Raw genomic sequence first — 23,653 nt, 5'->3', positions numbered from 1 at the left:
TTCTATCCTCAATATATCTGGTTCTATTCAAGATAGAGACTTCGTTTTGGTTTAAGAACACTAGCTGAAACATCCTCTTTCTTTTGAGTTTTTGAACACTTAAATCGGTTGAGTTGGAGAGGAGCTAGGCGCGGACATTCAATGTGGAGTTATGGATTTTTGTAGGTTTTTTGCATACACACGTTCTATCCTCAATATATCAGGTTCTATTCAAGATAGAGACTTCGTTTTGGTTTAAGAACACTAGCTGAAACACCTACTTCCTTTTGAGTTTTTGAACACATAAATCGGTTGAGTTGGAGAGGAGCTAGGCGCGGACATTCAATGTGGAGTTATGGATTTTTGTAGGTTTTTGGCAATTTTTCTACATTCAAAGATCTATATCTCAGGTTCTATTCAAGATAGAGACTTCGTTTTGGTTTAAGAACACTAGCTGAAACATCCTCTTTCTTTTGAGTTTTTGAACACTTAAATCGGTTGAGTTGGAGAGGAGCTAGGCGCGGACATTCAATGTGGAGTTATGGATTTTTGTAGGTTTTTGGCAATTTTTCTACATTCAAAGATCTATATCTCAGGTTCTATTCAAGATAGAGACTTCGTTTTGGTTTAAGAACACTCGCTGAAACATCCTCTTTCTTTTGAGTTTTTGAACACTTAAATCGGTTCAGTTAGAGAGGAGCTAGGCGCGGACATTCAATGTGGAGTTATGGATTTTTGTAGGTTTTTGGCAATTTTTCTACATTCAAAGATCTATATCTCAGGTTCTATTCAAGATAGAGACTTCGTTTTGGTTTAAGAACACTAGCTGAAACATCCTCTTTCTTTTGAGTTTTTGAACACTTAAATCGGTTGAGTTGGAGAGGAGCTAGGCGCGGACATTCAATGTGGAGTTATGGATTTTTGTAGGTTTTTGGCAATTTTTCTACATTCAAAGATCTATATCTCAGGTTCTATTCAAGATAGAGACTTCGTTTTGGTTTAAGAACACTCGCTGAAACATCCTCTTTCTTTTGAGTTTTTGAACACTTAAATCGGTTCAGTTAGAGAGGAGCTAGGCGCGGACATTCAATGTGGAGTTATGGATTTTTGTAGGTTTTTGGCATACACACGTTCTATCCTCAATATCTCAGGTTCTATTCAAGATAGAGACTTCGTTTTGTTTAAGAACACTACCTGAAACACCTACTTTCTTTTGAGTTTTTGAACACTTAAATCGGTCGAGTTGGAGAGGAGCTAGGCGCGGACATTCAATGTGGAGTTATGGATTTTTGTAGGTTTTTGGCATACACACGTTCTATCCTCAATATATCTGGTTCTATTCAAGATAGAGACTTCGTTTTGGTTTAAGAACACTCGCTGAAACACCTTCTTTCTTTTGAGTTTTTGAACACTTAAATCGGTCGAGTTGGAGAGGAGCTAGGCGCGGACATTCAATGTGGAGTTATGGATTTTTGTAGGTTTTTGGCATACACACGTTCTATCCTCAATATATCTGGTTCTATTCAAGATAGAGACTTCGTTTTGGTTTAAGAACACTCGCTGAAACACCTTCTTTCTTTTGAGTTTTTGAACACTTAAATCGGTCGAGTTGGAGAGGAGCTAGGCGCGGACATTCAATGTGGAGTTATGGATTTTTGTAGGTTTTTTGCATACACACGTTCTATCCTCAATATATCAGGTTCTATTCAAGATAGAGACTTCGTTTTGGTTTAAGAACACTAGCTGAAACACCTACTTCCTTTTGAGTTTTTGAACACATAAATCGGTCGAGTTGGAGAGGAGCTAGGCGCGGACATTCAATGTGGAGTTATGGATTTTTGTAGGTTTTTGGCATACACACGTTCTTTCCTCAATATCTCAAGTTCTATTCAAGATAGAGACTTCGTTTTGGTTTAAGAACACTCGTTGAAACACCTTCTTTCTTTTGAGTTTTTGAACACATAAATCGGTCGAGTTGGAGAGGAGCTAGGCGCGGACATTCAATGTGGAGTTATGGATTTTTGTAGGTTTTTGGCAATTTTTCTACATTCAAAGATCTATATCTCAGGTTCTATTCAAGATAGAGACTTCGTTTTGGTTTAAGAACACTCGCTGAAACACCTTCTTTCTTTTGAGTTTTCGAACACTTAAATCGGTTGAGTTGTACAGGAGCTAGGGGCGGACATTCAATGTGGAGTTATGGATTTTTGTAGGTTTTTGGCATACACACGTTCTTTCCTCAATATCTCAGGTTCTATTCAAGATAGAGACTTCGTTTTGGTTTAAGAACACTCGTTGAAACACCTTCTATCTTTTGAGTTTTCGAACACTTAAATCGGTTGAGTTGTAGAGGAGCTAGGGGCGGACATTCAATGTGGAGTTATGGATTTTTGTAGGTTTTTGGCATACACACGTTCTATCCTCAATATATCTGGTTCTATTCAAGATAGAGACTTCGTTTTGGTTTAAGAACACTCGCTGAAACACCTTCTTTCTTTTGAGTTTTTGAACACTTAAATCGGTCGAGTTGGAGAGGAGCTAGGCGCGGACATTCAATGTGGAGTTATGGATTTTTGTAGGTTTTTGGCATACACACGTTCTATCCTCAATATATCTGGTTCTATTCAAGATAGAGACTTCGTTTTGGTTTAAGAACACTCGCTGAAACACCTTCTTTCTTTTGAGTTTTTGAACACTTAAATCGGTCGAGTTGGAGAGGAGCTAGGCGCGGACATTCAATGTGGAGTTATGGATTTTTGTAGGTTTTTGGCATACACACGTTCTATCCTCAATATATCAGGTTCTATTCAAGATAGAGACTTCGTTTTGGTTTAAGAACACTCGTTGAAAAACCTTCTTTCTTTTGAGTTTTTGAACACTTAAATCGGTCGAGTTGGAGAGGAGCTAGGCGCGGACATTCAATGTGGAGTTATGGATTTTTGTAGGTTTTTGGCATACACACGTTCTTTCCTCAATATCTCAGGTTCTATTCAAGATAGAGACTTCGTTTTGGTTTAAGAACACTCGTTGAAACACCTTCTTTCTTTTGAGTTTTCGAACACTTAAATCGGTTGAGTTGTAGAGGAGCTAGGCGCGGACATTCAATGTGGAGTTATGGATTTTTGTAGGTTTTTGGAATTTTTCTACATTCAAAGATCTATATCTCAGGTTCTAATATAGCTACAGAGTTCGTTCTTTTCTATTATAATGATTTCTGATACTTATTTAATGCATTAAAATATGAAGAGGTTTTATCTTCGGTAAACTAGAGATTCTCAGTCCGTCACCAAGGCTTCTAATCGCTCAACCAAGGATAATATGTTGTCAAGCTACAGAACTGCTTCTACGTAGTTTACAACACACTCTACACACTTTTGCCACCTCCGCATTGCTTTCGAATCCCAGTCCACCTCTTTCAATGGACCAAACAAATCGCATGGCGATAAATCGAGACCATGAAGAGGGTGTTCCGGTATTGCTCAACCTAAGTCTTTCAACGTTTCCTTTATTAATAAAATACTGCCCGCTGGAATTAATTTTCGCGGGAGGTGGCTTATTGGCGGGAAAATTTAGTATAAAACAGGTAAATCATTAGATTTTAGTTTACATTCAGTCTCTGAAAACGATAACTTGGTTATCGAAACGCGTGATCTATTTAAAACCAAATATTGGAACCGATGCGAGTGATTAATGGATGTTTTGAGGGATTGAATTTTTATAGACGTAAAAATGCAATTTAATGCAAAATATTCGAAAAATCTGTCACTACTGACAGACACTTTACTTTCTACCTGTTTTTATTGAATAGTCACCGATTTAATAACTAAATTTAAAAAAAAAACAATAATTAAACAAAATCGTACACAGGCGTTAACTATTTGTGTCACAACTATCTACTTGTTTATAAATAACTATAGCGGAATGTCCAAAAGACATAACAATGATAATGAGACTGATAAAATTCATTTTAAACGATGAATATGGACTACAGGATGTCCGTTTGGAAACTATAGAGCTTGGCGTAATTATAAATAAAATCAGGAAGTTAGACCGAAACCGACAATTCGAATAAAATAATCACTGCGATGAATTTAATAAAATAATAACGTATCTGTAAAGCATTATTTTTAGTTTACAGTTTAGTTAAGTTATACGAGGGCCGTTCTTTAACTACCGATCGCTCGGTGCGGATGGGCATGCGCTGTAGGCGACTGCGAAGCCATTGTTGGCATTCAGACGTCAGTCGGCGTTGTGCTACAGCCACGTAAACATATCCGCCAAGTGTGATTTGTTTTCTACCAGCTGAAGACAGAAATCCATCGAAGAATGAGTCGTGTGTATGTGGAAAACTTCATAAGTGATGGTGATGTGCGTGAATGGTGTCGAAAGTCACAATTACTGCTGTGTCTACGGAATTTCTAGAAATTTCAAGGTCTGTTTTGTACTCTATTGTTACTGAACGATTGGCGGCAACTTTCTTTGAAGAGGGTATTGAAAAACTTGTCCACAGATATGACAAATGTCTGAATCCGTTTTTGCCGATAAAATTATTGTTTTCTATGAACTTGTCTTTTATTTATAGCCCATCGGAGGTCGGAAAAAAAAACGTTAGTACTGAAGAATTTCAATTGTAGCAAGAAAAGACTGACTACTTTCATTCACTGGAATTACACAATTTATTGACACTACAATACGAAGTATTATCTAAATCTATCTAAATAGAAACGTTTCAGTTATTGCAGTACCTACCATAGAAAAACTAGCGAGATATTTGAACAAGTTTCGACGCAAACACACGAATATCATACTCCCCGAAACCAATGCAAAGAATCTGTAATCTGCCACAAAACGGTGAAGACGTGAACGTTTTATTAAAAAAATATTATTAAAGAGCAAACGCAGAATAAAAAGAAAAAAATCGTGTGCTTGTTAGTACTTCCTCAACTCCTGCATTTGACCACCAATGTTTCGTAATGGAATACACTGTGAATGTTTTTAAAAGTTGTAATCTACCGATAGCAACTAAAATTATTTTGTATTATTATTATTACTATTATTATTGTATATTGAGTCGCATCATGGATGTTGACTAAGTGTCGATGAAGAAAATGGAAGCTTCCGAGATGCGGTGCACATTGATCGTTTTTCAGGATTTAGTCGGCCAAAATTATTTATTATTACAAAATAGTTACGTAAAAAGAATTATGTGTTTGGAATAACTTATCGAAATTATTTGTTGGTGCACGGTGGTTAGGCGCAAATCCCCAAAGAGGGACTGAGAGGCTGTCTACGTTTTAGTAATACTTTCAGGTATGTATTATTAAATAAAACAAAGTTTATTTTGTTCTAATAAGTAAGTAAATGTATTATATTATTATACAATATTAAAGTTACATAAGCTAAATAGATAATCACTAATAATAATCAATCATACATTTAAATTTTCGCCGCTTTCATCAATTTCCATTGATTGGTCGGTTTGGTTCAGCAGGAATTAATAGCTGCGTTGTCTCAGGCAAAAATAATTTTGAAGCGGTTTTTTTGGTCTTTCTCATGGAACTAATAAATCGGTCGGAGGTTAATAAATATCTAAGTTGCATTCTTTTATTTCAGTTTATTGCGGGGGGTCTCAGCAGCTTCTTCCGAAAGTTGCCCTATCGGCAACAACGAATTTTCTACTAGGTATTGAAGCTCCATGAATTAAGACCTTATGCATCGTTGGAGTCATAGGATACCAGCCATACAACTCAACATATAGTTTCGCAGTTTCCATGGCGTATTTATCATATTTTGCTACGTCCCCAGTGATTACTGCAGCCAATTCAAGGTTCTCGAAGAATCTTCTGCTGGTATTTCCATCATCGTTGGTGTTTCCGAAGTTACTTTTTGGCATATCGACTCAGAGACCTGTCTCATCTCTAAATTTTTGCTGAATATCAAGTTTCTTCTGCTTTTCTACATTTTTTTCTTCTTCGGTTCGTCTCTCGCGATATTTTTTCACGGGCAATTTATATGCTAAATGCAGCACACTTTCGAATATCCGGATTCTTGCATGTAATACGGAAAGGCCGAATCCAAGAGCTTCGGGCATACATCATTTTTTTTTTTTTTTGTTAAATCATTAAAATCTTTTGATGTAGCTCCACATATATAACATCTGCTGGTCGATTTGGTGTCTGTACCTTTCCGTCAACCATAGTCATTTTAAAACTATGTCGAAAAAAAAAAAATTATCTCCATTTGAGGTCAACTATCGTCAAGTTCAATGAGTTTACACTATTCTTTACATAATTGGACGGCAATATCTAGGTGAAGATGGAGTTGGATTTTGCCACACGATTTTACTTTTATCCTCACCACAAACGATTCGTAGAGGCACAAATGAGCTTATAAAAATATTAGCATCAGATTAATCTGTCTTTGTTTAAACTGGGCTTGTTGAGAGCCGTCGTCGCAACCCCATTTGCAGATTAACAGTATAGAGTTCCTTTCAACGGCATCAAGTGTGAATAAGACTTCTTCTAAGAAGAGGGATAATCTGGTTACAGTGTAGGTTTCCTTCTGCGCAGGTAGACGTCACTCGTAATGACTCCTTGGGTGGGTAGCATTGGCCTTCAATAATAATTCATAATGTGGATAGAATCTTTTGTTCGTTGCTGGTATAATTTCGTACTGTCTTCTGGTCAAATCGGCTTCAACAAACATTGTCAGCGCTTGCAGAGGAATAAGGGGCTCTATTTCTTTAGACTTTGAACGTATTTTAAAACAGTAGACGCGTTTCTTTTTCCTTCCTGTTTGTAAAATTACTTGTGCCGCGTGAACAATTACTTATTCGTCGTCGTAAGATGCGCGGACTCCTTCAGTTTTTCTTCTCTTTGTTCTTTCGCTAGATAGTCGGTGTTTTTGAGTAACATAAAATATGAAATTCGATATGACTTGGTGCAACTAATCCTTCAAGGCGAAATATACGCATATAGAGGACCGGAACGGCGAAGAAACTTTTGCTTTCGAAACGTCACGCAATGATTGGCCTCACCTACCAATCAACAAAGATAGAACAGCCATCCTAGTGTGTTAGGGAAAAGCAAACCGATCATCCCTCGTAAGTGTGCATAACTTTAAATCAATCCGACTTTTGAAAATCGCAAGGTGCTAAAAAAGATCAAGTACGTGGTATTTTTGAGAGAGTGGTTAAATAAAATTTGGAATGAGGAAACTCCTTTTAATTTGAAATTTTGGGGTTTGTTCCTGTTGGAAGGTGCAAAAAAGTATGTTTCCAAGTATTTTTGTTCGAGTAATATGTATATAAATATTTAAATTTCGATCATTGGATGAGGGTCCGATCAGTTTATACAGAAAATATATGAGGTGAAAACCTGATCTGAAAACAAATAATTTTTCACGTATACAATGATTTAATTGGCGATGAAAACATGAATTATTAATTTTTTACAAATATCCTGGTTTTGTTAGTATTTAAAATAGAATATATTCAGTCATTTTTTTGTACTAAACAAACATCTGTTCGATCCAAGATGTTTTAATGAATTGCAGAAAAAATAATTGATTATTTTAAAGTTATTTTATTATTACAACCTGAGCCAATGTTTTATGAAACTTCAGTTAAAGATTAAAGATTAATGAGTAACATATATAATGATTTTTTTATAATGAGACTGTTTAAAAATAAACGTAACATTATTTCTAAATGTAGTTATGAATAATGTTGAGATAAAGTTTGAAAATGTTTGTTTAATTTTTCATACAACGAAAACAAATTCATCTTTCGTTTTTGTTTAGATTCAGATATTAAAACTTCTAAAATATATTTTCAATTTAAATTGAGGAATACTGTCCAGTCAAAATATACATTCGACGCATAAAGATGAAAATTGACAGAGACGTTACAAATGAAACAACAAAAATTCCCAAAAAGTTTTTCCCATTTTTCTAGAAAACGGTAATTTTTAGGTTAAACCAAAATTGTACTGTACAAAAATCACTTTTTCCCATACGACTCATCGTTCGTGAGTTATAGCGCCGTCCAAATTATACAGGGGAGAGTTCCCTTGAAACGGACAATTTAATTTGATTGTGGATACACTTTTCCAAAAAAAAAACTAGTCACTCGAAAAAATGAGTCTAAGTTTATCATATAAAATGGAATGGGATATTGCCCTTGTTATGGACAGTAATTTCCATGAAGTAGACAATGGTACAAAAAAATAAGAACAGGTAAAATAAAAGTGAATAAAAATTGAAAAACACTTCTTGCGGAAGAAATTTAAATTTCCAATTATAGCGCAACATTTGTGAGTCCGTTCAGGCGTTCTATCCGACCGATTTGCTTAATTTTTTTTTTTCAATGAAAGGTATTGATGCACAGATCATCCATCAACCATCGGATTTCATCTAATTTTCACCATTCTCAAGTTATACTCAAAAACGATTTCTCCCTGTACATTATTTATGGGAGTTTTTCACATACACACGTTCTATCCTCAATATCTCAGGTTCTATTCAAGATAGAGACTTCGTTTTGGTTTAAGAACACTAGCTGAAACACCTTCTCTCTTTTGAGTTTTTGAACACTTAAATCGGTTGAGTTGGAGAGGAGCTAGGCGCGGACATTCAATGTGGAGTTATGGATTTTTGTAGTTTTTTGGCATACACACGTTCTATCCTCAATATCTCAGGTTCTATTCAAGATAGAGACTTCGTTTTGGTTTAAGAACACTCGTTGAAACACCTTCTTTCTTTTGAGTTTTTGAACACTTAAATCGGTTGAGTTGGAGAGGAGCTAGGCGCGGACATTCAATGTGGAGTTATGGATTTTTGTAGTTTTTTGGCATACACACGTTCTATCCTCAATATCTCAGGTTCTATTCAAGATAGAGACTTCGTTTTGGTTTAAGAACACTCGTTGAAACACCTTCTTTCTTTTGAGTTTTTGAACACTTAAATCGGTCGAGTTGGAGAGGAGCTAGGCGCGGACATTCAATGTGGAGTTATGGATTTTTGTAGGTTTTTGGCATACACACGTTCTATCCTCAATATCTCAGGTTCTATTCAAAATTGTACTGTACAAAAATCACTTTTTCCCATACGACTCACCGTTCGTGAATTATAGCGCCGTCCAAATTATACAGGGAAGAGTTCCCTTGAAACGGACAATTTAATTTGATTGTGGATTCACTTTTCCAAAAGAAAAACTAGTCACTCGAAAAAATGAGTCTAAGTTTATCATATAAAATGCCCATTTCATGGGATATTGCCCTTGTTATGGACAGTAATTTCCATGAAGTGGACAATGGTACAAAAAAATAAGAACAGGTAAAATAAAAGTGAATAAAAATTGAAAAACACTTCTTGCGGAAGAAATTTAAATTTCCAATTATACCGCAAGATTTGTGAGCCCACTGGTTACACAAACGGCACTGATAAATTATCTTTCTTCTCTTCGACAATTGAAGCTTCAAGTTTTTGTTCCATTTGACTAAAATAGTCTTTAAGATCCCGTGGAGGTGGAGATTCATCATGGCGTTGGCCGTATCATAGGTTTATACAGGGTTCGTCCGGAAAGTAATAGGACTGATTTTCTTCCGCCGCGATTGTACTTCAGAGCGTGCGCGCACCGACTGGATTCGGTAGATGGCGTTTCTAGCTAACAAACGAGCGGCTGGTCAGTTGTCTCCGAGCACCTGGAGAGTCAGGACAGGCATTTTCGCGCGACGTGTTTCTGTGAGTTGTGCAAGCCGAAAATGCAGCGTCCGTTAGAGCAGAGGTACGCGATTAAATTCTGTGTGAAACTCGGTAAATCTGCGACAGAGACGTTTGATATGATCAAGCAGGCTTACCCAGATGTTGCTTTAGCAAGAAGTGGTGTGTTTCGGTGGCACCAGGCCTTTTTGGAGGGCCGGAAAGAGGTCGCCGATGAAGACCGTGCTGGAAGACCTTCGCTTCGACAAACAATGTGACTCGTATGCGCAAAGTTTTGAACACAGACCGTCGACTGTGTCGAAGTGCTCAAGAGACTCAAACGAAGGGTCAATCGGGTCCGACAAGACATCGCAGCAGACTGGAAGTTTCACCACGACAACGCCCCGGCTCACACCGCCTTTGTTGTGAACAGCTACGACAGAGGGGATCCAACTAGCACGCACCGCGGCTATTCCGGAGAATGCCTTCCGTGACGCCTTCAATGCTTGGAAATCGCGCTGGCAAGTTTTTAAAGAATTGTAACGATTGGCTCAATAAATTTTTTTAAATCCACTCAGTCCTATTACTTTCCGGACAAACCCTGTATATCGGACGGCCCGCGTCGCACGCACCGCACGTATCGAGTTTACATAATTTGTCATTCTGTCAATTATTTGAAAATTTATCTCTGCCGCCCCAAATCGCCCTCGTATATAAGAAACTTCAACCTTTTTTCCGGTGTTTTACCATCGGTTAATAACAGTATTTGAATAATTTACTGTTTTAATTACATTAAACTTTTTAATGACGAATGAAATTTAATTAGTTCATTATTGTAGCAAATTTGAGTGATTTCCACATTTCTTCTTTAGAAAATATTGTTTAATTAGATACGTATTTGCATGCGAAACTAATTATACGGAATAAAGATATAGAGTGACCCAAATATGTAGATAAGGCCAGTATTTGTATCAGTATATGTGGTCTACTGCAGGGGTTATCCAAACTACGGCCCGAGGGCCACATTCGGCCCGCGGAGAACTAACATACATAGCGAATTAAATTTAGTTTACTCAAGTATTCTAATTTTATGTCGAATGATTATTAAAAGAGATTTAATATGAGTTAATTTAGATCTGTAAACATTTTTTGTGAACTGAAGGTCTTCTCACACAAATGAGTAGTACCAAAAACAGAAAACAGCCCGCGAGCAAATTTACAAAGATGAGTTTTGATATTTGTTCTTAATTATATCGGCGCACTGTAGATCAATCATTTCCATTTGAAGTTCCGGTGCTAGGGTTTCAATGTCACAATCAAGGATTTTGGAAAAGTTTAATTTGATTCGCAACGGCATCAAAGTCCGAGAAAAACTTGTATCAAAATTTATTTTCAAAGCACTCAAAGTTTCGATTGCAAAATCAGTCTCAGTGGTGTGGCTGAATATTTCACATGTTTTAAAGTGTGCAAAAACATTTTATTTCGTAGTTTCAATTTCTTCCGGAATGATTTGATATTAGTGTATAAATCAGGAAGATTTATGGCTGGTTTTCTCCTTGCAATCTCAAAATCAGTGTCAATTCAGTAAGAGGACGATGCTTTTCAATCAAAAAAATTTCGACCACTGCTCGAAGCTCAAAAAAGCGCCGAAGGACTTTTCCACAACTAAGCCAACGTACGGCAGTATGATAAGGTAAGTCTTTTTGATGAAATTAACAGTTGATATGACTGGTTTCAGAACTTCAGACTTATCCAAACGTTTTCCGCACAGACTGTTGATGAATGATACAATGTAAGTCTAATGGTTTTGAGCCACCGTCATTTTCTACAGCCTTTGACGCAAGAGCGACCGTTCCTTTATCTTTCCCACTCACGTTTTTGCCTCCATCAGTTGTAATACATTTCAAGTTTCAAGGTTCTTTTGATTAATGGCCATTTCAACTCCTTTAAAAATATCTGTACCAGTAGTTGTGCAAGTTCTACAAGTTGGGCTTAAGAAAAATCTATTTCATTATATACCATTCTAAACGTACGTCCAATAAAGTCTACAGACGCCCAATAAGAGCTCTAACTCTAACTTATAGGCTTCCCTACGCACGGACACGTTTTTCGCGCTCTGGCAGACTGTTGGTGATGGAATTTCTTTCTGGCATCATATATTATGACTTATTGAACTATTTTATTTAGTCTGATGAAATGACAATATTTAGGAGGGACGTAAATGTTCTGGCAAAAATTTTATGAAGTAACAATACTGTCGAAAGTAATTTCCTAGAATTTTATGACTTATACTTTAATAGAATTTAGGGTAGTTCACCCCGGCCACATAGGGCTGCCAGAAGTGGCTTTTCAGCATCTGTAGGTATTAAGGTTTGACTGTGAAACGTTTCATGACTTTTGGAATGACCATTGGCTCTTGGTCTAGTAGATTCAACAACTTTATACAAATTTGCTACCACCGAGCTCGAAATTTGGTTCAAGTTGAACACAGAAACTGACGACAATCATTTACTGATTAATGTTACATTGGAATCGTCTTAGAACCTTCAAAACATAATTGGTACGATCCACTCTGAGGATACAAAATGAATTTTCCCAGAAATATAGTTTTCAATTTTTCAAATATTAGTTGGTTGTTTACGTCGGTATTTATTCACTAACTCTATTGAAAATCGAGGGGGGGGACCGATTCTGACGGCATAGGCCGGGCAAAAATATCACAGAATTCCCTACCCAATTTCACCAATATTATATTGGCGCAAGGTGTTAAATCACAAGATCTCGGTGGCCAATTGTGATCACCTCTTCGAGAGAAATTTTTCCCGTAAAAGATCGAGATGGTTTCGTTGCTTGTGTGGCCGTTTTGTTGAAAGTAAACGTTGTCCAAATCAATACCATCCAATTCCGGCCATAAAAAATTATTAATAATCTCTCGATAGCGCAATCCATTCACCGTAACTGTTGCTCCAGCCTCATTTTCGAAAAAGTAAGGTCCAATGACACCGCCAGACCATAAACCGCATGAAACAGTCTCGCGTCGAGGATGGAGAGGATTTTCAACAATAACTCTTGGGTCTTCAGAGCCCCAGATTCGACAATTTTGTTTATTGACGTAACCACCAAGGTGGAAACGGGCCTCATCAGTTAAGATGATTTTTCGATGAAATTCCGGATCATTTTCATGCATTTCAAGGACCCAATCAGTAAAGATGATCGGCCGGCTTGAGTTCTTGTATTAACTCAACTTTATAGGCCTTAAGACCCAAGTCATTATCCAAAATACGGTGTAATGACGTTTGCGGGATGGCTAATTCCAAAGAACGACGAAGAAAGGACAAACCTGGGTTTTCTTCAACACTTTGGGCTACAGCAGCAATATTTTCAGTTGTTCTTGAGCAACGTGCACGGGTTTTATTATTCACATCACTAACTTGTCCCAACAGCTCAAATTTTTCCACCAATTTTTGTATTGCGGTCCGAGAAGGTGCTTCACGACGACCCGAAAATGTTTTAGTTTTACGAACCGTCTCTGCCAAACTTTCACCATTTTTATAGTGAATTTTAATAATTTCAATGCGTTGTTGAACGCATTTTCATTAATGGCGTAGTTTCTACTTGTCAAATGTCAAAAAATGACAGCTTCAAAAGTGACATTTACCGAAATAGCGGGCTGTTCAAAATAACACTTCTTATTGGAAAACCCTTTATTATGGTCGGTCCATTGGATGGCGTGCGGCTATTTACCAGTTAAAATATTCTTCTGCTTTGGTGTTTTAGATTTTAGAATATATTAGTTTATGTTTCCTTGGAATCTGGAATCTACTATTTATCATTTTATCGGGATAATTGTTATCGCTCAATTTAGTTTTACATATAATATAAATTTAGAATGTGTTAGTTGGAAATCTCCACCAATCAAACTAATAAGAGCTGATCTTTTTTATGAGGTGGAGCAAGATGATTTAAATTCTCAAAATACGGTGCATTTCTTCAGACACCTTTTCACTGATAAAAATTTCATGCAGGAAAATATCCAGTCGATTTTTCTGTATATCAAAAGTTTTCAACACTGTCTCTTGATACTAATTTTTTTAATTTGTCAGGGTGCAAAGCATTCAAACGTTTTTCTTCCACTGAACATGCGAGTGAGGTTTCTGCACGTCTTTTAGATTGGTTTCCGCGTAACATTACCAATGGTGAAAAACAAGCAGCTCCCTCCAATAATTTAGATGACGTAGGTGCTTTTTGTAGGAGCATTTGACGCATCTTTATCAAGAACTTTCCTCTAAACTGCAAGATTTCCAAATCACTGACTTTCTGTGGATTATTCAATGCCGAAAGTGTAGTTTTTGTTGCAAAACCAACTTGGAACTGATACAGCAGGCAGAAGATTTTCTTTTACTACTCTTTCCATCATTGTAAATAAATCGTTCCTTAAAAATGGAACCATTGGCTAATCGGCCTGATATTTTGTTAAAAAGAGCCCCAATTCATTAGTAAAAAACGAATTTTCTACCCGAGAAATACATTTTTCAAAGAAGCTTTTAACGATTTTGATATTAATTAATTTATCAGTACAACTTGCCCCATCACCGTCTTCGTCATCTTTTACAGTTTCAAAGTATTTTGTTAAATCATCTAAAATATCATCAGCTCTTTTCGATGCCTTCGAATTTTCCAAAAATCGAGTGGCACAATATTTTTCGGACTAAACTTTGGACTTAGGGCATTTTGTGTATGCACCTCGTCGAGATGGAACGTTGTTGAAATTATTGTACGACTAGTTTTGAAAGTGCCATTACCGATATGTAAAATGCAAGTACCTACGTCTAATAATTTCGTAGCGTCATCACTGAATCTTTTTATTAACGCCTGGACCATCCGACGAAGCTTGAAACAACTTTTTCATAACAAGCAGCAAACAAGTCGGCTGCTGCGACACGTTCCAAGAAATTCGAAGTCGAGAATCGCGTATCAGCTTTGTTTTCGTGCCAGAAGCGTACAACAACGTCCGTTTGTCCTTTTTGGGCAACTTTATTCAGACTCTAGTCGAAAGATGGCGTAAAAAATTCACAGTTTCTAACTTGGTTCGCTAATTCGCTCCGAAAGTGAGATCCTAATCCATACGTTATCGAGTAACGCAATTTATCTTTTTTCATCTGAAATTTCTTAGCAATATCACTATCAGGAAACATGTATCCAAATAATTCACTTTTTTTTTACCGTCAGAAGTTTTTTCATGTGCCCAAATAATCTCTGCCTTTGACACACTTTCTTTCGACACATAATTAATCATTTATCGGTTTGATCAAACCATTTTGACCGCACTTGTCATACAGGTTACAGTTTGATGAGTTTTCCGAGCTAAGAATAGCTTCTGCTGGCGCGTTTTGCGAGGGAGACGTCGTTGAAAGTAAAGTCTGAACATTCTGACTTGTATTTTTTGCGATTACACCGTATTACATAGTCCACAGTCCGCTTCAGAATCAATTTTTGTCTTTTTTACCCAGAAAAATCAAGGATGTAACTCCTTTTATCCAGAGATAAAGCACTGAATTAGTTAGACACGAAAACAATAAAAAGGAAAGGCCGTTTTCTCCACGATCACGTGGCTTTCGCGAAAGGCAACCAGCTACTGACACGAGACGCTTGATCCTCCTCGAATTCGAACGAGTATTGTGTTTGCCTTTCGTTAGAATCAAGCCGCCGCAAGTCCACCCGAATGTCACGTGTTTTGACACGTGTACGCTCGGCACATTTTCCGAGAATCGAAAAAAACGTTGTTTACAGTTTTGTATTGTGACTAAGGTATGTCAAAGTACGTATTTCTGAAAAATAACATTTTCTATACATGCTACACATATTTTTGTACAGTAGAACTCCAATTATCCGAATTAATGGGGACCGGGACCCATTCGGATAATCAAATATTCGGATAATCGAAGTTTTTTTTTTAAAAATTGCCATTGTTTTCACACTCGGGCTGACGCTCCATCCACTTCAAAGCAGTCTCGAGGCCGGCAAATGCTTCACTAGCTGATGGTCCAGCGTCTACTTCAACATCAGTAGAAAGTTTTTCTTCCACTTCCACTTCAACATCTTCTCTCACACTTTCAACAATTTCATCGTCATTGAGAATTTGAAAACCAGGGTCAGACGCGTGTCACAAGCCATCCACTCTCCTACATCTTCAGCACTTACTTCTGTACAACCAGGAATTTTTACAATCATTTTTCTTATTTCGTCTAGTGGCAACGCATCTTCATCATCTTCATCCTCTCCATTTTCTGCCCACTTGGACTTTTTTTGGACAAATTTTTTTCTGAAAGTGATTCGGATAATCGGCTATTCGGATAGTCGGATAATTGGAGTTCTACAGTATTTATATTCTCCGAAATCGAACGGGAGTTTTTTTCAAAATATTTTATGAAAAGAGATTTTCAAGGATGCTTCGAAGAAATCAAGGATATTTCCAGGTTTTCCGGGGTAAAATGGAAAATCAAAGACGTTTCAAGGTTTTCAAGGAGCGGTTCTGTTCTTCAATGTTTTTTTCTCCAATTCCAATTTTTATCTGGACCTTCCCCTTCTTCCGCCTTACTATGTTATCGACTGGCTTTCTACAGACGTCCCACTCATTTTTTCTTTGCGTTTTTCTTCTTCCATGAAAATTTTACTGTCCGTAATACATTTAGATTACTCCCAAATCATAGAAATGTCGCGTATTTGTATTAATTCGTCCAGATTTTGTAATGTTTGGGGTTGAACTTGAAAAAAATCCGATAGCGGCTCTGAAAATATGCCTTTTGGTGTACCAATGCAGTTGCGTGAACCCATACTGTTTGAGTAGAGCAAGAGGACAAAGTGGAGCGAATTTACCAGAACAATTTTGAATCACTTGCTAGATATCGAAATTTTTACAATATTGTCAAATCTGGATGATCAAATGTCACTTTAATGTGTGTTTATACAATATCCGGGGAAAATTAGTCATTGTTTTAACGGGGAAAAAGTAATTTCAGAAAAAATGAAAGAAAGGAGATAAAACTTTAGAGAACATCGGTATTCGATACTTTATCGTCAAAAACATTCCATTCCGAATTACTGTCTCTCAAAGTTATGACAAACATTTTCCATATCATTTTCTTTGTTGTCTTGAATCAAAAATTATTGTTGCATCGCTCAGTAGAAGGGAAAGTGTCAAATAATGTTCACGTAACTCTTTTACATTATTTTTTCTGAATGTAATATTTTTTTTTTTTGGCTAAAAACAATTTTAAGCTTGTCCAGACCAACTCAATTGAAGGTAAGCCAAAAATTTTAGGTCCATATTAAGGTTAATACTTTTCGTGCTTCTTTTCTCATAATATGTTTTCTTAGAGAGGAAAACGAAGAGAATTTTCCTTAAATTAAGTATATTCATTCAATTATTATTATTATTTTTAAAAGGATTAGGCTCGGTTCACATAATAAACTTGGGCACTGAACTTGTTGGCCAGTTTCTGGTAGATGATGTTGCACACTTGATTACGTAGATAGTCTGTATTAGCTAAGACATTAGAAACAGATTTTATACGTTGATGTTTGTTAGCACTTTCCGTTTCTAGTTATTCGTGTTAATAACTGATTCTGTAAAAAATGTGCCGGGCAACCATCATGTTTTAAAAACGTGTCACGCCGAATGGCTAAGGAGATGTCTTCTAAATGAAATGGCAATTCGTTTCTTAAATAGACTAAATATCTTTCTGCATAATTAACAATTATTTATCCACTTAGAATATCGCATCAACGAAGGACTTCGATGTGTCTTACTGCTGTTACTACTCATACTATACTAATTATACCATTTTAGATTGCGCCCATATCATATGGTCCTAAACCAGAGTAGAAATCTTCTTCTTCTTCTTCTTACGTTAGGACTAGGTCCTGTATTTTCATCAAGGGTTCGCCAGGAGTAGTTGGGATGCTGAGAACCAGCTTTCATATAGGTGGTCGTCCAGGAGGTCGAGTTGTGTCTGGTTTCTTTTCCTTTCCAATTTTAGCTAACCGTTTATTTGGCATTCTGTTTGTGCTTTTACTTCTTTCTTCAGATATCTATCGCTTGTTATGTTTCTCCCTAGATATTTGAAGGACATCACTTGTTCTACGCTCTGATCGTAGATAGCTAATTTACATCTTCTCGGTTCTTTAGATATTGTCAGAGATTTTGTTCGGGATATTAAATACGATACAGGACGATCCTGAAATACTGCCACAAAAATTGTGGGCCGATGAGGCTACGTTTCATAGTAATGGTAGAGTAAATTCGAAAGCAATCACCGCAGGATGCAGGAGATCCAACTTCAGGGTCGTTGGTCTGTGAATATGCGGCGCGGGTCAATTTTTAAGAAAGTTCTCTTAGAAGACATACCGTTAGCCATAAGCCTTGACATTTTCTTACATTATGATGGTCACCCAGCACATATTCTATTTATGTTCCACGTTTGGTGGATAGAACTTGAAAATTTATTTAGTTGGCCATCCAGATCTCCAGAACTAACTTGAGAAATTTTTATTACGGGCCAAATAAAAGATCTCGTTTACCCAGGACAAGAGATTATTTGGTTGAAATAATACTACAGATAACACGAATTATTTCAATGAAAGAAATTGAAACTGCTGTTCTATCAGCGATTGATTTCATGTATGGAAAATGGTGGACGACATTTTGAACACCTTACGTAGTTAATTATCCAAGTCTAGCGGAAATAGTACAGTTTAAATTACTTCGGGTGAATCAATGTAAAAACTTTCCATCCAGAATAAATTTCCAAGTTTCGTTTGGGCGAACCAGTCTACTAGACGTTTGAAGAAAACTTCTCGGCGTTTACACACTTCTTAAAATATCTCGGGCCAGGAGAAAGATATCGACTTACGATTTTCGCTATTTTGATGTTAATTTAGTTTGAGTTTAAAAGGCCTACTGAAACTTTTATGCTTTCATTTGAATTGGTCAAGAGAAAACACATAAAATTGCTTAGAATTGCTTATATTTTATATAGCTGGACAAAAGGTCTTTCAAACATCAAATTTATATAAGCTTAACCTTGTGAAATGGATAATGCGGAGAATTTGATGAAAAATTCGATTATCACGTATAACGTGCCACCTTATTTCTTTCAAAAATTGCTTTTTTAATTTCAAATACAGTGGTAAACAAATAGTACAGTCAAAGTTTTATACTTATATTTTTTAACTTAATTTTATCACTTATAAAGTAAAAAGTGAAACGAGTACGTTTAGAAGCACGCCCTCGCTTTGTAGTATTATTATACCCTCATTAAACTATATCAAGATCAACGTTACATTTTAATAATTAAGGTGGAACAAATGCATTTTATTGATTAACGCGGATCTACACAATTATATAAAATGAAAGTTACAATTTACAGGAAATGAAAGAAAATCTATTATTGCTTATTGTAAACGGCAAATACAGTGTAAACAATTGCGATATAAAAATAAATTTTACGTAGTAGTACTTTTAATAGTCCGGTCAATTTAGACGTTCCAAGTTACATTAATTCACAATAAGCTGATAATCGGCGAAATCTTTCAAAATATGATTATGAACAAAATCAGATAGTTCCCCATCCCTCCACTTTTTGCAAAAAATTTTTATTCAAGGTCAAAGGTCGAAAAAATGAGTTTTTTGCGATTTTCAGCAAAACAACAAGTTTTATCATAAAAATACTCCAGACATAAATTGTAGATCATAAAATTATCTATAAAAAATGTATCAATACTTTTTTTCCTACGAGCCATCGTTTCTGAGATATAACGATTCAAAAAGTTGTAAAAGTTGCAATTTACATGCACCTCGAATGAAAACGAAGAACACGAAGAAGAAGAACAAGAAGAAGAATTTGAAAGCTGAGAATCTGATGATTAAACTTCACTATTTTGTTTTAACTTACAACAATTTTATCTTTGCCAGTCTTTGCCTGATTTTCATTATTTTGCAATAGTTTCAAATTAAACGGGATCAGAACTGACCCGTGGAATGGGCCTACTTTTGGAAACCACGTTGAAAAAAAACGCGCTAAGTACACTACCTCATAGATGGCGTGGACACGTGTGCATATTATGACGATTACAACTTTTTGAATCGTTATATCTCAGAAACGGTGGCTCCTAAGAAAAAATGTATTAATACATTTTTTATAGATAATTTTATGATCTACAATTTTTGTCTTAGGTATTTTTATGATAAAACTTACCGTTTTGCTGAAAATCGCAGAAAACTCATTTTTTCGACCTTTGACCTTGAATAAAAATTTTTTGCAAAAAGTAGAGGGACGGGGAACTTTCCCATTTTGTCTATTATCATATTTTGAACGATTTCGCCGATTTTCAGCTTATTGTTAATTGATGTAACTTCACTCTTATTTTTTGGTCTAATTTGACCGGACTATAAGTAGATAAAGACCAGAATGTGACGTTTTATTGGAAACATTTTATTTGTCATGGCTGGGCCGCATTTATGTAGCAAAATTCTATTTATTAAGCCCTGTTACCTCCCACATTTAAGTTTGTAAATTTTATGACGTATCATAAAGTAAATAATATACAGAGATTGTTGAAATATTATTTTTTGATATGCTTGCATGCAAGGACTAGGATTTCCAATCGCGATTTTACATATAAAATAATTTCCCGATACGAGCCCCGTCCCATTTCAGTTGGCCCACTTAGAAAAATTCCAAATTATTAAACTTTATTTTGAAATGCCAAAAAGTAACTTTTAGTTTTACCTCTAAAATAGGTTTTTGATGAAAAATTGTCAAATATTTTGAATGGTATTCAATATGATGGAAATAGGTCTTGTAGATAATAATTTTTTATGCATATACAAGGGTTCATTGTTTCCAAAATCATATTTTCACAAAATGTTTTTTCGAGTGACAGATTAGGCCAAGGAAAAGCCATTATTGGGTTTGAATGGGCCAAAATGAGCCATAAAAATTGAAATTTTGAACAATGGAGCTGTATACATACATATACATCCTTGACGATTCGGTTATTGCCATCCGTTTATTCAGTAATTTTCCGTTTAAAACCACATGCTGACAAAACTTGCATTCCGGATAATCTGCTACATTTTTGCTGTATTATTTCTAATGTTGCAACCGTGTTTTTCTTATATAAACTATAAATTGTCGTACGTATATAATCTTGAGTAGCTTTGTCAACCGATTTCAGTTTTTCTTTACACGTTTTTTGATTCTGTGAATGATCCACAACAACCCCTTTCGTGACAACTCGATAAATGAAAAATTTATTTACTCCCGTTAATTCAGCAATTCTTATTATGATTGCATTATCAGATTTGCCTTTTTTAAGCATTCGAATATATTTAAAATAACTTGCTTGTGTTTGTAAACCTAAATCTTTATTAATTTCTTAGACCTTCTGATATTTTAATGCATCTAAATGTTTTTGATTTTAGCTCTCTCTGTTTTAAAATTAGTTTTTTTTTAATAATTTTTGGAAGATGCGTTACACTGTGTAATGTCATTGTCGTCATTCGCCCGTGGTCTAGACCGGGGATGGGGAAACTACGGCCCGCGGGCCATCTCCGGCCCGCGACCAGCAAACAAAAGTTAAGTACAATTTGAGGCAACTACGGCCCGCAAAGCGTTGAAATTCGAGACAAATTTGAGGCAACTATTTTTGAAAACCAGCAAATTGGAATTTTACAAGTCCTTATCTAGGGCACAATACCCAAATATAGTTTCCCACGTCCAGAAAATAATTGCTACGTTTGCTACAAGCTGTTTGTGCGAATAAACGTTTTCAATAATGAAACTAAGCAAAAATTGTCTACGTAATAGGCTTTTTTCATCGTTAAAAATTCCAGCATCACAAATTTTTCGGCTTATGATGAAGTCATGCAGAAACAAAAACAGTTCCACGTGTCACACATCCCTGATCTAAAGAATCGTTTATACTTTGTATTTTTTTTATTTTTATATTATTTATACATTCATTTTTATATTTTTTTCAATCGGATCTTAATTTTCATAATTTACAACTCGATATCTATGATGATTATTAAAAAAAAATGGTATTGGAATTATCGAATTAATACCAATTCATGGCAATAAAATACATTTTTATACACGTTAATAAACATTTCATTTTAAAATTTCGCTTCCTTATTATTTCCTCCCTAGAGTAACAGTTTTATGAATCATCACGTGCTGTGCATGAATCAGGTGGCAGACCACAATTTAGTCATCGTTTTAAATCATTAGAGACCGGTAAAAAGATTAATGTAACATCACCGTTATCGAATAATATTATTATCAATATTTGTTTTGTTATGACTACGTATGTTACGTTTTTATGTACTATACTGTGTGTTTAATTATATATTACGTACAATAGAACCAGTTGAGGTGTACCATGTGGTCGAAAGCTAAGGCCCCTTTCACACCAAACGAATCCGAATCAATCCGGATCACTCCGAATCAAGTTGAATCCGATTCGCCATCTCCACTCTTTCACACCAGTTGAATCAACCTGAATAATTCTTCGTTATCTGACAGGTTGAATAAGTACGACCTCGAATCAAACCTGATTGAACCAGATTCGTCCGGTCTGAAGGCGGGAAAAGAGCCGAATCTCGGTCAATCAAATTCAACTTGATTCGGATTCGTTTGGTGTGAAAGGGCCCTAACGGTCATAGAAGATAGAGTTCTATCTTGGGGAATTCTTAAGGAATTCGGAAACACGGAAAAATTCACAAAATAATATCAATACTCCAAACCGCTAACTTAATCCGGCCCTGCACATTGCAATCTTAAAAAGTTTGTTGTTTGATAAACTTGAACGCAACAGTTGAAACTTATATTCAAAAAATTTAAGCACAAAACAGACTCCTAAATTTTGTAAATTGCTTGAAAGCATACTTGCAGATTGACTGAAAAAAAAACTGGTTCAGCTGTATCAGTTTCACTGAAACAGATCCAGAAAGTATCTTTGGAGTCTTTTTAATACTAAGAAACAAAAAAAAAACACTACAAAACAACTCTCACTACCGGAAAAACCAAAAAAAGTTAACAATGATACATACGAGAAAATTAATTGTTTACCCCACGGCCGCCATTATGTCGTAGATCAGCTGTTTTCTTAAATGCCTGTTTCTTTTTCTTGTTCTTATATTATTATTTAGTATGGTTTAAAATAGATTTTAATTTTGACCAATGTATCAACAAAACCATAAAAAATGTCTAAGAAGACAAAAATAAAGATATGTATATATACATTTTAAAGTTTTTCAATAACTTAATTGCAAACACAAAAAGTTTTGTAAAAAATGCAATCAAAAATAAATTATAAACGTCCACTATTATGATCATTAATTTTATACTTTCAAATACCCATAACACTCAGTAATATTTAAATTAATCATTTGTTTGAAGTATGTATACAACAAGTAAACAGAATGTAAGTAAATACTGATATAATATAAAAAAGTAAATGTCGACTTACTTTTTAAAAGTTGCCTCGTAACTTTTGATTTCTTTCCTAGTAAATTCATGAAATTCGGTGTACACATTCACCACTCTATATTTGATTTTCACCTTCTCACCATTGTCGAGGGCATCATTAATTTCTTGTCTTCTTACCAAAACTTGATTCAATTCTTGCTCGGCCGACATGTTTATGTTCAAAATGAATTTATTCTTTTCGTAATTAATGAAAAAATCGATCGAAAAAGATCACACAACACTAACAATTTTGATATGCGAAACGAAAAAAAAAACGTATACACGTGAAAGGCGAATTAAAGACAGACGTCAACTTAGTTGCGATGCAACATAAACTGTGATTTCGAAACGAATAATACGTTTCAAGTGATTGTGGTAGAACCATGCCGAGATTTAAAAATTGCGCACGCGCCAATATTAGCGGATCGCTGCATTCTCACGTG

The 23,653-nt window shown here is 35.7% G+C and overlaps 1 protein-coding gene across 1 annotated transcript in view; it reads right to left on the bottom strand.

Moving 5' to 3' along the window:
* LOC130442795 (EF-hand domain-containing protein D2 homolog) overlaps window positions 1–23,653 on the bottom strand; it is a 57,666-nt gene extending 34,013 nt beyond the window's left edge. Inside the window, exon 1 of the mRNA XM_056777150.1 lies at window positions 23,212–23,653. Coding sequence (XP_056633128.1) covers window positions 23,212–23,381 — 170 coding nt within the window. The 5' untranslated portion in view covers window positions 23,382–23,653. The remainder of the gene's footprint in view (window positions 1–23,211) is intronic.

This window comes from Diorhabda sublineata, chromosome 4, assembly GCF_026230105.1.
Source record: "Diorhabda sublineata isolate icDioSubl1.1 chromosome 4, icDioSubl1.1, whole genome shotgun sequence".
Classification (NCBI taxonomy): domain Eukaryota; kingdom Metazoa; phylum Arthropoda; class Insecta; order Coleoptera; family Chrysomelidae; genus Diorhabda; species Diorhabda sublineata.
This window is presented reverse-complemented; position numbering and strand designations above follow the sequence as displayed.